Source organism: Chiloscyllium punctatum, chromosome 49 (genome assembly GCF_047496795.1).
Source record: "Chiloscyllium punctatum isolate Juve2018m chromosome 49, sChiPun1.3, whole genome shotgun sequence".
NCBI lineage: Eukaryota > Metazoa > Chordata > Chondrichthyes > Orectolobiformes > Hemiscylliidae > Chiloscyllium > Chiloscyllium punctatum.
In genome coordinates, this window is record NC_092787.1 from 43,981,164 (window position 1) to 43,998,573 (window position 17,410).

The 17,410-nt window shown below is 39.8% G+C and overlaps 1 protein-coding gene across 3 annotated transcripts in view; it reads left to right on the top strand.

The window, feature by feature from the left end:
* Positions 1-13,963, top strand: part of wdr31 (WD repeat domain 31) — a 42,712-nt gene extending 28,749 nt beyond the window's left edge. For 2 of the 3 annotated variants that reach the window (XM_072566351.1, XM_072566352.1), the window contains exons 8-10: positions 3,338-3,479; positions 8,747-8,909; positions 12,630-13,963. In XM_072566351.1, coding sequence (XP_072422452.1) covers positions 3,338-3,479; positions 8,747-8,909; positions 12,630-12,790 — 466 coding nt within the window. In that variant the 3' untranslated portion in view covers positions 12,791-13,963. The remainder of the gene's footprint in view (positions 1-3,337; positions 3,480-8,746; positions 8,910-12,629) is intronic. The other variant, XM_072566353.1, reaches the window with a different exon arrangement.
* Positions 13,964-17,410: the final 3,447 nt, after the last annotated feature.

Sequence of the window (17,410 nt, forward strand, 5' to 3'; positions counted from 1 at the left end):
AACACTCTGTCCCCTATGAAACAAAGAAACCTTAAGGCACTTAAAGGTAGGTGAAGCTAAACTGAAGATATGTCTAACCATTTGTCGGGGAAAAAAGCAGATCATTTTGAAACTAATTGAGCAGAGAATGCAGATTATTCCCTTCTGGGAAAGGGAATGTGGGTTAGTTCACGAATATACAGAACTATTTTGGAGTCTCTGCAGAAATGCATGCAACCACATACTACTGCAACAATGTGTGACTTCATCTTACACTGCGCCAAGATCTAACTGTCTATCCTAGCTCTGTTTTTCAGGAATTGATGGTTAGAAATTGTCTATTTTTAAATGGTACATCATAGGTTTGGAAGTTGCTGTCGGAAGAACCTTGTTGCATTTTTGCAGTTCATTCTTCTTGTAGACAATATACACTGCTGCCATTGTGCATCGGTGGTGATGGGACTGAACGTTAAAGGTGGTAAATGGGGTGCCAGTCAAGTGGACTGCTTCATTCTGGATGGTGTTGAAATTCTTGAATGTTGTTGCATCCATCCAGGCAAGTGAACAGAGTTCTATCACATTCTGGACTTCAATTTTGTAGAATGTGTACAGACATGGGAGACAGGAATTGAGTTTCTTGCTGCACAGTTCCTAGCTTTATCCGCCTCTTGTAGCCATCGTATTTGCAAGGCTGGTCTAATCCAGTTTGTAGTCAACGGTAACCCCCTGGAATATTGATATGGTGGACTCAGTGATGGTGATGCCATTGAATGTCAAGGACTGTAGTTAGATTTCCTGTTGTCAGAGATGGTCATTGCCTGGCATTTAGTTTGTACAAATATTACTTGCCACTTAACAAGCCTGGATGTTGCCAAGGTCTTGCTGCATATGTAGACAGATTGCTTCAGTATCTGAGAAATCGTGAATAGTGCTAACATTGTGTAATCATCAGCAAACATCCCCACTTCTGACCTTATAATGGAGAGGAAGTCATTGGTGAAGCAGCTGAAGATGGTTGGGGCTTGAACACTGTTTAATTCCTGCAGAGATGCCCTGGAGCTGAGATGATTACCTTCAGCAACCGCAGGCGTCATCTTTTGTGCCAGGTATAACTCCAACCAGCAGAGGGTTTTCCTCAGATTCCCATTGAAGCCAGTTTTGCTTGGGGGTCCTTGATGCCACACATGGTCACATTTGACTTTGATGTAAAGGGCAGTCGCTTCACCTCACCTCTGGAATTCAGCTCTATTATCCATGTTCGGACCAAAGCTGTAATGCAGTCAGGAGCTGGGTGACCCTGACACAAACTATACTGAGTTCCAGTGAGCAGTTCTGAAGTGTCAAATCAGACTTGAAATGTTAACTCTCTCTTTCTCCACAGATGCTACCAGACTAACCGAGTTTCTCCAGAATTTTCTCCATTTATTTCAGATGTCCAGCATCTGCAGCTTTTTGCTTTTGTCAGTGAGTAGATGCTGCTAGATAGAATTGTTGACAGTTCCTTCTATTAATAAATGTGATGCTGAAATGTGATATTGACAGTAAAGGTGTGAGATTTATCTAGAATCTATATTAGGAACAAATAATGAACATCAGGCCAGAAGAGAGACAGCCATGCATGTTCCAAGTGAAGACAGGAATACAAGAAAGCTGTGTACTGTCACCAAAAATTACTAAATCTGGACACAGAACAAATATTTAGAGAACTTGATGTAGTTCCAGGATAAAAAAATTAGAGGTATGAACATGCCTCATGTGTGATACACAGCGTGAAATTAGAGGAGGTCCTACAAGTTATTATATATCAGAGTTAGATTAAATATGATCACCAAAAGGACAAAAACAATGTTAATTAAAAGGAATATATTCAAGGACACTAGAGTAAAGATTGAAATGGCTGGTGTCACACACTGAAACCCAAGTTTGTCTCTTCATGAACAACAGAAGATGGCTGATGTGTTTTGTAGGATTTAGAATAAATATTACAGGAGGTAATTTTGTGAAGGCGAAGGATGTGTTAACAAGAAAATTCAAACTTATAATAAGGAAAAATCTTAAAAGATGTTGCATTCTATTGAATTTCCTTTACATCTCAGAAATGTGAATAATAAGTAAAGATCTGTGAGTGAGACTAGAAGCCTTTGAAATCTAGATGCTCAGGCATTTGCTGAAAAGTCCATATACAGATCTAAGGCAAGTGATGAGGTGCTTGAAACTGAAAGAGCTCTGAAATGTTACTTCCAGAAGAAAAAAAGTCAATATTTAAGCCACTTGACCAGAGCTGAAAGTTTAAAGACATCTCTGTGGAGGACAGCAGAAAGAGATTTTTTTGGATGATGGAGATTGGAGATAAGCTATAGTGGATGTGCGAGGATGGCGCAAGACAGATGAGCATGACATACGACGTCAGCTCGCCTTATAGGAGTAGTTGCAAGCAGAATGGTGCATGTTACAATATTGTTTTTCAAAGGTTTTAAACACTTGGTTATATGTCATCTTTGTATTTAGTAGCTTCTGTTTCTGTTGAAGTAGATAGAGGAGCTGTTTAATTTGACAGAAATTTGGTCTGTTTATCCAGTTACGATACTCAGTCAGTACATAACCCATTTTAAGAGGCAACACCAGTTCAGATTTGTGTGCCAAACTTGTTTCAGTGTGTTATAAGTTTGTTAGTTACAGGTTATATAGAAAATGTAAATAAAACTTAACCAGTTTGTAAATGTCCAAAGGTGGTTCTTATAAAATTTGTACCCAGGAGATTTAAGTCATAATTTTCAACAATATGAAAGGCTGATTCTGGCTAGATTGCAGATTCAGTGTAGAAACCTCAGAAAAGGCACCAAACAGTTTGAATGTCCTGAAATTGTGAAAAGCTCAGTGTGAATTTTTAAGAACCTGTTTTAATTTCCATGAAACGTCCTCTTTAATTTTTCCAAAGTGTTGGCTCAGTTCTTTTTATTATTTTTGCTGCCTCAGAGTTGGATGAAATGATGCCACCTGTAAAGTTATTACTCTAAGCAACTTAATTGCTCAGCTTTTGTCTAATAAACTTGCTTTTAATTTACCTCTGGTATGATTCTTTATTGTTGAAGACATTGTTGAGACCTTGGAGAGTGTCAGAATAAACCCCGTAGCTAAAAATAATTGGATGACCGGGTTTAAACTTAATTGCAGTTATGTTAATACGATTGCAGTTAGATCTCAATTAAGGTAAGTATTGACAGTTCTGACATAACTGGGAGTTGGAACCTCCATGAAAGTGATTTAAGAGATCTGAAACAGTCTAGAAGAACAAGGTTTCACACGAACCAGTAATGTTTACTGATGGTTTCCTCACTCTTGTCTTTTCTCTTGACAGAATCTGGAATAGCCGTGAACTCCAGGTGACTCACACTTTCCCAATAAAACAGCACATCCAAACATACTGTGATGCCAGTGCTGATGGGCGATACTGCATTACCTGCAGCAATGGTTTTAGCGGCGAGGGCTGTGAAGCCACAGTATGTGACCAGCATTGTAGTCCAGTTTAAAGAAGGTTTGCGGTCAGGCAGAACTTTTTTTTTCAAAAATCCTTTTTTTATTCTCACATGAGTCGTGGGCATCGCTGGTTGGTCATTTATTGCCCATCCCTAATTGCCCTTGCACATTATATCATTTAACTTTTCACATTAAAGCTTTGCATATTGACAGGCTATTGAACTACAGCAGGCATCACAATCAAACCTGTGACGTCCACCACTTACTGCAGGGTCACTGGATATCTGCGATCCCTGGGAAATTTCCATCGCTTTAGCTCTCAAATTTTATTGTTACCTGGATATCAGACTCACGTTTTCTGTGTGTGGGGACTGGTGGAATAATACAGGAAAAGACAGGAATTGGTTTAATAAAAGCAAAATGAAGAAAAGACACTTTATGATTGATTAGCAGTTGGAATAAGAAAATATTTAGCCAATTCTTAAGAACAATGCAGATATCTGAGGCTAGGTTTTTAGATCCTACCAGGGTCAGGATCGGAGAGAAGTGGGAGTTAGTGGTTTGCCCAGCAAACAGTTTCAGCACTGGCCTATTTATCTAGAGGCCGGGTGGGGAGTTGAGTGGCAAGACTATAACCACCTTAACACCACACGTGGCCACAGCTCATCAACAACCTATTAAGACCAACTAAAATCTATAGTGTAACATCCAGGTTCACATTGACAATAATGAAGATCTGACCAAATGTGAACTTACTCTATGTCAGTGCTAGTGATGGAGTAAGACTGTAAATAATATCAATTACGGTACAGCTAGAACCTTTTGAGCTGTTAGCTGACTGTACAGCATGAGTCTGGTCAGGAACTGTGACCTTGTAATTTAATATCATAAGTTCATAAGATATAGGAGCAGAAATAGGCCATTCGGCCCATCGAGTCAGCTCCACCATTCGATTATGGCTGATATCCTCCTCACCCCAATTTTCCTGCCTTCTCCCCATAACCCTTCAACCCATACCAATTAAAAATCTGTCTAACTCCTCCTTTAAATTTACTCACCATCCGAGCATCCACTGCACTTCGCAGTAACAAATTCCACAGATTCACAACACTTTGGGAGAAGTAGTTTCTGCACTGTGTTTTAAATTTGCTGCCCCTCGAGACTATGACATCTCGTCCTAGAATGCCCCATAAGAGGAAGCATATGTTCCATGTCTATTTTATCCCTACCTTTTATTATCTCGAATGCCTCAATTTGATCTCCCTTCTTCTAAACTCCAGACATTATAGGCCTAAACTGTTTAATCTCTCTTCATACAATAAACACCTCATCTCTGGGATCAATTTAGTAAACCTCCTCTGAATCGCCTCCAATGCCACTACAGCTCATATCAAATAAGGAGACCGAAATAGTGCACAAAACTCCAGATGCGGTCTCACCAATGCCTTTGTTACAATAATACTTCCTTACCTTTTATATTCTATACCATTAGCTATAAAAGCCACCATTCCATCCTCTTGCTTTATTATCTGCTGTACTTGCATGCTAGTTTTCTGTGACACATGAATGAGGACACCCAAATCCCTCTGTATCGGAGCACCCAAAGTCTTCTCCCCATTAAAATACGTTGCCTTCCCATGTTTCCAATCAAAATGCATGACCTCTCAGTTACCCACATTCAGCTCCATCTGCCACATTTTGGCCCGCTCTTCTAACCTACCTAAATCCATTTGTAAGGCTCTTATTTCCTCATTGCAATTTACCATTCTGCCTATTTTTGACTATAAAGCCTTTTATCCCTGTATCCAAGTTATTAATGTAGATTGTAAATAGTTAGGACCCAAGGACCAAACCCTGTGGCACCCACTAGCTACTACTCACCATCCCAAAAAAAAGCATTTATCCCATCTCTCTGTCCAACAGCCAGTCATCTATCCAAGCTAATAAATTACTCTAGTCCCATATGATCCAACCTTGTGAATTAACCTTTCATGCGGCACCTTATCAAATGCCTACCGAAGTCCAGATATGTTACTTCTACAGGATCCTATTTTATCCACTTTGCTTGTTATGTCTTCAAAGAACTCTATCAAACATGCTTTACCCTTTGTAAAACCATGCTGACTTTGATGGATAGTGTTTTGACTTTCCAAATGTCCTGATATTGCTTCTTTGACACTTTCCCAACAACAGATGTTAAATTAACTTGTCTGTAATTTCCCACCTATTGCCTTCCCTTTTTGAATAAGGGCATTATATTAGCATTTTTCTAATCCGCTGGAATTTTTCCCATGTCCAGAGAATTTTGAAATATTGTAACCAGTGGATCTGCTATCTCCGCCACCACTTCCTGTAATAACCTAGGATGTAGGCTATCAGGCCCAGAGGACTTGTTTGTCCTCAATCCTGATCAAGTAACATTAATGTCGTAAAATGGGTAAAAACAAGGACTGCAGATGCTGGAAACCAGAGTCTAGATTAGAGTGGTGCTGGAAAAGCACAGCAGGTCAGGCAGCATTCGAGAAGCAGGAAAATTGATGTTTCGGGCAAAAACTCTTCATCAGGAATGGCCCTTAATGTCGTAAAATGCCAGGCAATGACCGTCTCCAGTAAGAGGCAATCTAACCACCATACTTGACGTTCAGTGCTATTACTGGATCCCCTACTTCCAATGTCCTGGGAGTTAGCATTGATCAGAAACTCAACTGGATTTGCCATATCAATACAATGGGTACAAGAGCAAGTCAGAGACTAGGAATACCGCAGACAGTAACCCACTATGTGACTCCCCAAAGCCTAACAATCATCAACCAGTGAAGGGGCAACCCTTCCGAGCTGAGATGAGATGGAATTTTGTCAGCCAGAGGGTGGTGAATCTGTGGAATTCAGAACTGCAGAAGGCTGTAGAGGCCATGTCACTGAGTGTCTTTAAACCGTGTTTTTGATTTGTAAGGACATCAAGGGTTATGAAGAGAAGGCAGCAGAAGAACGGGGCTGAGAAACACATCATGGTCGAATGAACACTCTGCACATCCAACCACTTTGAATTGGCATCCACAATGACCCAGGAACATTGACCCCATGAAAGGACCTGCATAGTCAAAGTGTAACAGAGTCCAGGGTTTACCCAGCCATTCCCACAAATATGGGGGTGTTGTTGGCAGTAATTTTTGTCCTTTGTCGGCACTCTGGGCATTGCCCCATAAATACAGCTAGGTCAGCATCCAGACTGGTTATGTCAGCCACCAGACATAACCTCATGCCAGCATTTTCATTTTGGAAAACCCTGAATTACCCTGGTGGGACTCAGCCAGTATTTAGCAGCGTTCTTTACTTGCAACAGTCACTCTAGCTCCCCATTGTATGCCCATCCTCTGCAGTGATCCAGTTTTATCGGGTCCAGACAGGTCTCAATCTCATTTGTGGTGGCCTTTCTGGATCCCCCATAATCAGCTGTTTTAAATTTGCTACTACTGGGTCTTTTTGTGACCATAGTCTAATATTGCCTGCAATGACTGGAAGGGTTTCCAGAAAGTTTAAAACTAGAACAGATTCTTCCAGGGGCAGCACCACCGGTGGTATATTTGCCAGTGGGAGAAGGCTCAAAGCATCCACATGAGCCAATTGGCCTCCTGGACAGTGTTCCAACTTGTACACATTGAGAATAAGGGACGATGACTGAATTCGACCAGAAGCTATGGGCAGCACAGCCTTGTCTTCTTTAAGTAGCCTTAGCAGGGGTTGTTGTTCGTTACTCTGACAAATTCACATCCGTAAAGATATTGGTAGAACTTGCTTACACCAAAGATGATCGTCAAACTTTCCAAACTTTGCATTTGGCATCAGTCAAAGTCCGAGAAGCATTCACTGTTAGGCGTTCCTCTCCGTTGGGCCAACGGTGAGCCAACAGTACCCTGATACCATACGAGGAGGCATTGCATGTCAGCACCGCCTCTCACTTTGGATCGTAGTTGGCCAAAGATTACAATAACAGCTTTTTCACTTCCCTAAAGGCTGCAACTTGGCTACCAGACTCCGGTTCCACTTAACATGCTGTCTTCCCAATTGCTCACTAGACTGCACATGATCTGTAATCACAGAAAAAGAGGCATGATTACTCTTCAAACCAACACACAAAATTTGATTGATTTATTGTCATGTGTACCGAGGAACAGTGAAAAATTTTGTTTCTGATCAGTAAAGACAGATTATAGTAAGCAAGGATATACAGATCAAAAAGAGTTAGAGGCATACAGGTTACGTTGCACAGGGCTAGCAATAGGTGAGATCAACATTAGCAGGTTCAGCATTATTTGAGGCTAGACAGTCCATTCATGAGTCTAATAATAGCTGAGAAGAAATTGTTCCTGAACCTGTGGTGCATGTGTTCAGGCTTCTGCATCTTCTGCCTGACTGAAGGGGTTGTAGGAGATCATTACCACAGTGCGATGGGTCTTTGATGATGCTGGCAGCCTTTCCATGGCAGCAAGCTGTGTAAATGAAGTCTATGGATGGAAGGTTGGCTTCTGTGATGGTCTGGGCTGTGCCCATCACCTTCTGTAGTTTCTTACAGCCCTGGTTCATATGAACCCAGTGCTTGATTCTTTCCCTTCTGTTTCTCATAATCCTCTTCTTCTCCTTCCTTCATATTCTATTTGTTCACACACTATCGAGTAGAGAGAAGCACTGAGTAATTTTCAAGAAACATTAAAACTCCACTGATCAGTCGATAGTGTAGGTGCCTACATCTTTCTAGCTTATCCTTAATACCTTGTACATTATCCATTTTATCACTTATAAAACTTCCAATGTTTCCGTATTATTTTCACATCAACCCATTTAACTGTTCCACCATTGTTGATTGTATCTTTACTCTGATTTCTCTTTCTACTTCTCTGCTTTATTTGTCATGTCCACACTTCATCCTTATTTGCCAGCAGAGAATGGTGCTATGGAAGAAAAAATAGTCACCTGGATTTGAAGACATTTACATGGTTTGATCTGGCACATAAACTATAGTCCAAGTTGAAACTTCAAGTTAATTTCCCATCCTCAGCAGCAGATTTGTGGGGCCCCTATTAGAGAAAGTTGCTACTTTTCATTTACAAAGTAGTTTGTTACAGAACAATTACTTGTGTGTATCGTGCAGAAAGGAGTTTTTGCCAATGGAGGCCAGCGGGTCAATTTAATGCATGCCTTAATTGATAGCCATCTATAAATGTTAGCTGCTAAGGGATTGGTCGAGACCTAGTAAGATTTTTAACAGGATGGTTTTCGTCTCTTCTTCCAGCTATGGGATCTGAGACAGGCAAAACGTAAGGTGTGCGAGTACAACGGACACCTACAGACCACTACAGCCTGTATATTTCTTCCAAACACAACTTCTTCATTCCCCTTAGTTGCAACCTCAGGTCATGACTGCACTGTGAAGATCTGGAATCGTGACACTGCAGGTACTATCCTTACACTGGACAACATCTCACAGTATTTTGGAACTAACTTCAGTTGGTGTCTCATAACTAGATTATACTGCAACATGCAATCTTTCTCAGGAAAAATTAAGCAGGTTGGAGCTCTTTTCACAAGAAAATAGGAGACTGAAGGGTAACCTAATAAAGGTTTTCTAAAATTATGATCGCGTTTATTGGATTAAACATAGAGAAGTTGTTTCCACTACTTTGTTGAGTTGAAACAGGCAGTATTTGTGTTCATAATCTTTCTGTCTGCAAAGAAGGCAGTATTATATAGCCACCAGTTATAGGTCGTTCTGGGATAACGCATGTTTCATTAACCCAAACTAGCTATAACGCAATTGATGAATTGCGGACACTGTTTGAATAACATGAAGTTTCTATTAAACAGGTATAGAGATTTTCTATAGCAAGTTTGTTCAGCATGATTTTGTATAATGGTTTTCGATAGCATGATTTTCTATAGCACAGGATTGCAGAGGTATGGCAACTGTTGCATTATAGTAGAATGTGCAAGTGAGCCATACTGTGCGCCTGTTTGACAATCTTTAAATTGGTTGTTGTCTTAATTCTTCACACACTCTGAATTATGTAGCAAATATTGCCCAATTGCAGAATCTTATCAAGTATTGTGGTAGGCTACAAATGTTTCCCATTACTTTGGTATCTCTTGTAAATTGTTCTGCTGAGTGCTTTACAAAAAGTGTCTTTGTCCAGCAATGGTCAGAATGTTGTACTTACTGACGTAAGGTATAATTGAGGCAAACAGCATACATGTATTTAAGGGGAGGCTGGCGATGCACAAGACTGAGAAAAGAATGGAAAGTTATACAGATATGGTGAGATGAAAGGAATAGGAGAGGGTTAGGGCCAAATGGCCTGATTCTATGCAATAAATTCTGCATAATTCAATTTACCTTGATGAGTGAAACAATTTAAAATACATCTAAAAATATGTAACAATTATTGAAATCACGTAAGTAATACCCAATGATTAAGCCACTGTAGGATTTCAGCAGAAACCAGAATTCCAGAAACCAAAAACTGATCTGCCCATGCTATTTGATGCAGGTTCCGGTATGCATCGTTTTGTGGTGAGATTGATCTGCTGATCCCATTTTACACAAGTGGGTTTCATTGCTCAAAGCAAGCACATTTTAGTTATGGCTGGGATGCCACTTGTCCAGACCTAGGAAATTAATTTGGTACTAACAACTTCATGTAAGTAAATACATTAGGCAAGTTCAAAGCCTTTCCTCAAACTTAAAACTATATAGAGTCACATTCACATAGAAGAGCATTTATTCAGCATTTGTCAGATGCAGGTGGTACTGATCTGGCTCTGTAGCTCTTCTACTAATATCTCTGAAGTGGTTTACGCTAAAATCCAATATAACTTAGATAGCTGGTGGTGACATCATGTTTTTCCATTAAGGGAGAATGTGGTTTATGTCCATGATCCTTACAGAATTAATTCCCGGTCTCACCCCTTCCACTGTGTACAAACCATGAATGAATGCCATATACTTCTCACAGAGTAAAAAACAGTGGTGCTTTCGCAGTGCTCCTTTAGGCTGAATATCTAACTTCATGGCTTTGAAATTGATTTCTGAGGCCACACTCCATGTTAATGATATGTTATTTTAAACACTTCAAGTTACAGTTATTAGTCCATATATACGTATAAATTCCATAACTTTGACATTCCTACCCTTATTAGGGGCATGCTATACTGTCTGAGGTTCTACCTTTTAGGTGATGTCATAGAACCCTACTGCGTGGAAAGAGGCCATTCAGCCCATTGGGTCCACATTGACCATCCAAAGAGCATCCCACCAAATCCCTGTAACCTTGCATTTCCCATGGCTAATCCACCTAACCTATACATCTCTGGGCACTGTGGGCAATTTAGCATGGCCATTCCATCGAACTTGTACATCTTTGGACTGTAAGAGGAAACGAGCACCCAGAGGAAACCCACACAGACATGGGGAGAATGTGTAAACTCCACACAAACAGTCACCTGAGGCTGAAATCGAACCTTGGGCTGTGAAGCAACAGTGTGAACCATTATGTCACCATGCTGCCTTCTGCTAAATCATGCTGGTGAACGGAGGTCCCTATCTGCCGTCTCAAATGGATTTTAAAGTTACCATGGCACTATTCCAAGAGCTGTTGTCTGGCTGATATCTTACATTCTACTGACATTGCCAAAGGAGTTGATCTGGTCATTGGTTGCACTGCTTTTTTGCTGTATCTGAATTATCTACTGTACTTCATATTCATGACAGTGAATACATTTCAAAAATACTTTATTGGCATAGATAAGATGAATAGCAAAAGTCTTTTCCCTAGGGTGGGGAAGTTCAAAACTAGAGGACGTATTTTTAACGTGAGAGGCAAAATATTTAAAAGGGGCCCAAGAGGCAATTCTGTCACTGTGTAATGTCTATGTGGAATGAACTGCCTGAGGAAGTGGTAGATATAGGTACAGTTACACCATTTAAAAGGTATTTGGACAGGTACATGAATAGGAAGAGTTTAATGGAATATGGGTCAAACGTTGGGAAATGGAAATAGGTTAGTTTTGGAAACTTGGTTGACATGGGAAATGTTGGACAGTAAGGTCTGTTTCCGTGCTCAATGACTCTAAGTGCTTTGAGTTATTAAAGTTGTGAAAATCGTTATGTATTTCCCAGTTTTTGTCACTCTAGCAATATTCTCTTGACAGGGTTGGAGTATTGAGTAGTTATACTAATGTACAGTTCAGGTGGAATGCAGGATTAGCATTATTAATCAATCTCACTAGTCAGGATGGTTCTCTGCTGTTGGCTGTGAACTGGCCCTACATCCTTTTAAAGCTTTCTCTTATGGTTTGGTACACAATTAGTAAATAAAGCGTAAAGAAGTGTATAAAGAACTTTTCACTCTCAGTCTGAAACCATGATAAAATTTATGGTCCCAAACAAGCTATGTTGGAAATCCCTCTAAGAGATTTTCTCAAGTATGTTTAATAAACTGGCAGAACTACATAAAGAAACCAACATGGAGGGGCTGTTTAAATAGATATTTATACAAAAATGAGCTACTTAACCAGTGTAAGTACTTGATGCTTAAAGTCCTGATGCCACGCTGCTTCCTTGAAACAGGCATGCAAACCGTTTGAGAGTAATCATTTAAAAATCATTGCACACCTACTACCTTAGCTTGAGGGTGCAATGTTTGTTTTTGAATATGTATTCCTATTTGCTGGAATGTTTCTATGTTTTGGGATGCCCGAAAGTTAGTTTCAAGCGGTGTTTGGGCAATCATGCAGTCCAAATGCTGAGGAGCAGACGGGGCAGACTCTGCTTTCCTCTTTCCAGTGTGGAATGGCCCAGCTAAATGGTACTTTCTCTTCTTGCACAAACCTTTCTATTTTCTGGCCTTGATGCTATTTCACTGCTGATAGAGAGAGTAAGCTCCTGTGGTCTCCTCTCAGCCTGCTCAGTCAGTGGGATGGTTCAGCTTTATTTCTTTCAGCAGTTCTTTCTAATAGAAAAAGAGAAATTACTAACTGCGTAGAATTATGAAGAGTTCAAACCAGCTTAAGACCTTTTTAAGATTCCTGTGGTGAAAAGTAAACTATTTATATTGGATATTCTGATGGGAGGTGTCGAAGAACCTCATTAACCAAACTATATTTTTCTCTTTGCATTATAGTCTGTGTGAGTTCCCTTTGCCTGGATGGTGCAGGACCCCTGACGTCCTTAGCTTCCAGTGATGCTGCAAATTTGCTGTGTGGCAGTTTTAATACAGGAATTCACCACCTCCGAGTGAACCATTCAAACAGCTGGAGCCTGACTGAGGTGGCGAGGTTCTGAGCAGGCAGATCAAGTGTGACGATGTAGCATTACAGCTGGAATCATGCGTAGCGGGTCCTTAGCTAATCAGCAGTCGATGGGTGAAAAAAGCAGTGAGCTCTGGTTTTGGTCAGTTTTCTACTCTGAATCTTGTCTATGTACTATGTGGATCTCAAGAATGAGGATTAGAGTGATTTGGTTCTGATTCATTTATTACACTGAATTATATCATGATTCATTTGTTCCTTATTCTGAAAGTGGTTCAGACAGGAACCATTGAATCATTGAATCGATCGATTGAAGCAGAAGATGAAAGAAGGCAATGGTTGGGGAAGAGATGAACCCTTAACTGCTCAAGGGCAGGTTATTATTTTCTTTAATATTTCAAACTTGTAAGTACAGTGCTACTTCTGTACCCTGCTGATCCCTCTTACCTTCACAAAGTCATTACTGTCAAATGTCATCCATATGCGTACAGCAAAAGCATAGTCCACTTGATCAGAGTCTGTACTATGTGGTGTTACACTAAGGGAGAAAAACAGCTTGTATCCAGGTATTCTGCAAATCTGTTAGTGAGTTAAATTTAGTCATGATATGAGAAAAGCTGGGTGAATAACAGAAAGACTGTGAGTGTGTCAGGGGAAGTGATGACAATGCAACACAGCAGCATTGTAACTATGCAGTGCCTCCTGCTAACAGCTGACCTCAATCTGGTGCTATTCAGTTTGTACATGGCTCCTCCATACATAGTTCCTACTGAATAATTGGCGGAGAACAGAGGAAAGAGCATAACTGATGGGAGAATTGGTATTTATAATATCATTTCTGTGCTATTTTAATTGGAAGGCTTCTCTCGTCTGTAATGTTCTTACTGGATTGCTTTTGTGATAACTGTTGTTATACACCTGTCCCAGCAGTGAGTACCAAAGCAAGTTACCCTTCCTGTAATCATAGGAGATTACTTGCTGGAGTGCAAAGATGTACATAACTTTGTTTTAATTAACATAGAAATGGGGAAGATAAAATAACTGATCTTAATCATTGTTTTAAAAAGATATAATTTGATTAAGCATTAAAAAAAGTAAATTTAGAATGATTGGTAACTATTGCACCAAAGTGTGTAATGTCTTGTGATATTGTTTTAAACAGAATTTGTAATGTAGACCGCGGCAATTAAAATCTATTCTTTCTTGATTTGATCTTGTGTTATCATTGAATAAAACTTAAACTTTTCAACCACATCTCTAATATTGTCACACACCCAACAAAACACAAAATGATCCAGGTATTCATCATTCACAGAAAAGCAGGACAAATCCAACCTAATAATTCACTCCAGCAACCTGCTCTCAATCAGTGTAAGTAATGCTACCATGGGCCCCTTGAAGTCATAATGACAAGGAGGTCATTCAACCATCTATACAGAGCAATCCAGTTGGCACTACCCCTTCTGAAAGGATAGCTCTGCTTAACTCTGCTTTCTCTTCACAGAAGCTCCTGGACCTGCAGAGTTCCTCCAGCAATTTCTGTTTTTGTTTCAGTCCCCATGTTTTCACTCTATACCCTCAGCCCTGCAAATTTATTTTCCTCATGTCCCCATACAATTTTCTTTTAAAATCAGTGATTGCCACCACTTCCAACAGCCTCAGGGGCATCTTCTCCTTACTCATCAATAATCTGTTCTTTGTGTACCCTTTTGTGAGCTCTCTAGAACTCATCAAACCTCGGAGCAAACTTGGAAGTAAATGCTAAATTTCAGCAATAAAGCCTTGACAAATGGTAAAATTTGAACCAATATACCTTCAAGGACTCCATTAAAACCCAAGTCAATGGAAACTGATTGCAATGCTTAGAGTTATACCTGGTTCAAAAGAAGATGTTTGTGCTGATTGTTGACTATTCCTCTCAGCAGGATGTCACTGTAGAGTTTTCTTCAATTGCTTCAACAATGACTTTCCCATCATTAAAATGTCAGATGTGGGGCTTCTTACTGATGATTGCACTGTACTTCATTCTATTGGAAATTCCTCAGGGAATGAAGCAGCCTGACTCCATACCCTCACGTAGTGAGTGATGAACAGCAACTAGGCTTGCTCAGGGGTGAATGGGCACATAAGATCCAGCCAATTCCACTTTCAGTAGAAGATATTCATTGGCATTACTATCAATCAATTCCCCCACCACAAACATCCTAGGAGTCACTACTGACCAGAAATTCAACAAAACCAACCACATAAATATGGTTGTCACTGGAGTCTTCTCCTTGTTGGCCTGTCAATGGTTTGTTCCTGAATCAGTGTCTGGTTGCTGATTACTTCTGGTCAGTTGTTCTCTCCAACTTTTCTGATGATCTGGAGTCGTAAGCAGTGGCTCAAAGTGATGGTTGATTGATAGGCACATTTTCAAAGTTCCTAAGTGAGTTTCATTGCAGTTTAACTTGTGATATTCCTATGCTTCTGACAGTCATTCCATCTTCACTACGTAATCTTATTACTGTAGGGTGTGACTTCTGTTTCTTCAGTTATGATTGCAGTTGTTCTTCTATCAAGCAAACAAATCAACAGGATATCCATTGACATACACAAGTTCTGTCTTTTCCGGCATGTCTGTATTAGCTAGTTGCCCTAGACATGTCTCTGGTATTTTTTCCAGTGGTAGTGCCTTGTCAATGCAGTTATCTTTTCTCACAGTTTTGGTATTCTAATGTGCAGATCTTATTACACGTATGCCCACTGCTGTTCTGAAACTGTCTATTAGCTCTACACATTATCTGGAAGTGACCTATAGTTTTGTAAATGTAGTCTTCCTTAGTGAAGGCTGGACAGTATAAAATCCCCACCGTGTGGAAGCAGGCCATTCAGCCTGAGTCTACACTGACCCACCAAACACATCCCACCCAGAACCACCCCATCCTGTCCCCTTGCATTTCCCATGGCCAATCCACCTAACCTGCAAATCTTTGGACTGTGGGAGGAAGCCCACGCAGGCAGTGGGAAAATGTGCAAACTCCACATTGACAGTTGCCCGAGGGTGGAATTGAACCCGGGTCTGTGAGGCGGCAATGCTAACTACTGAGCCACCTTACCACCCATGTGTGTTGGCTATGCTTGTTTGCCTTTGTTGTCCCTGCAGTGCAGACACTGGGTTTTTACACCAGCTGTTTGCCATGTTCTCTTGTGTAGACTTGTCACAAGCCTCCTTAGAGGGCCTTAACCATATAAAATGTACAGATTCTATTGCCCACTGTTGCATAGTTGGTCTTTTCTTCTCAGAATATGACTGTGAATCTTTCTGGTTTCTGTTCCAACATCATTTGAATAGTTTTCTCCAAAATTAAAGCTTCTTTGGACCTGAATAAATTTGGCAAATTTCAAAAAGAATTCCAACAATTCTGTCTCATTTGAATTGTAATTTCAAAGCTCTATATCTACAGTTTTCTATTAATCTGTAGAGGGCAGTTTACAATTTAAAGGAATGCTAACAGCGTGATTTCAATTCCTGCATTCGCTGGGGTTAACATTAATGATTCTCCTTCTCAATCTCTCTCTCCTTGCTGAGGCGAGGTGATCCTTAGGTTAGACCACCACCAGTCATCTCTCTCTAAAGAGAGAGCAGCCCTATGATCTGGTAGGATTATGTAACTTTACCCTTTATCTTTAGAGATCATAAATGAACATGGTATGGATTTTCCTCGAAACTAAACTCTTCTCTTAAATTCTGCTCATTCATTTTATTTGTTCCTAAATTTATATATCCTCAAAAGCTTTTATGAAATATTCTAATGTGTTTCTTTGATATTTTTTCTGTTAATAACATCATCCGCAATTGGACCCACTTAATAGTATATTAACTTTCTCAGCTTCAGTACTAGTATTTCATTTTGAGGAAATGATGTAATTTAAGAACTGTCACCTTCATGAAGACCAAGCTTCTGTATAATTTTGTTGACCTTGAATCTGTGAAGTATTGCATATTTTTTAATTTCTTCTCAACGTGATGATTAATATTATGAATATAAAGGTATTTTAAATCAAGATAATTTGAATCATGCTTTTTGTGTGCTATTCTTTAAGCTTGTATTTTTGTATTTACTGATGCTGTTTAGGTTACGTGACTGTTGAGTTTGCTACACCCTGTACAACAGCAACCTTGCTGTAATTACTTTTATTTGCCAGCCTTATTAATTCCTGTGTTTTTAAATACTGTATTGAATTCTTCAATAAAACTTTTAGATCTCACACCACCACAAGGATGAGGAAAGAAAAACATTGAATCAAATGTGTCAACTATTTAAAAAGCATTATTGCTTTTATAAGACACTAAGAAGGCATTTAACACACCTTCATTCAAACCTTTGTGCATAGGAGTTGAGATATTATGTTGAGGTTGTACAGGATGTTGGTGAGGCCTTTTCTGGAGTACTGTGTCCAGTTCAGATTGTCCTATTATAGGAAGGATATTATTAAGCTGGAAAGGGTTCAGAAGAGATTTACAAGGATGTTGCCAAGACTGGAAGGTTTGAATTATAAGGAAGGGCTGGAAACGCTGGGCATTTTTTCACTGTAGTGTAGGAGGTTGAGGAGTAATCTTGTAGAGGTTTGTAAAATCATAAGGAATATAGATAAGGTGAATGACAGATAT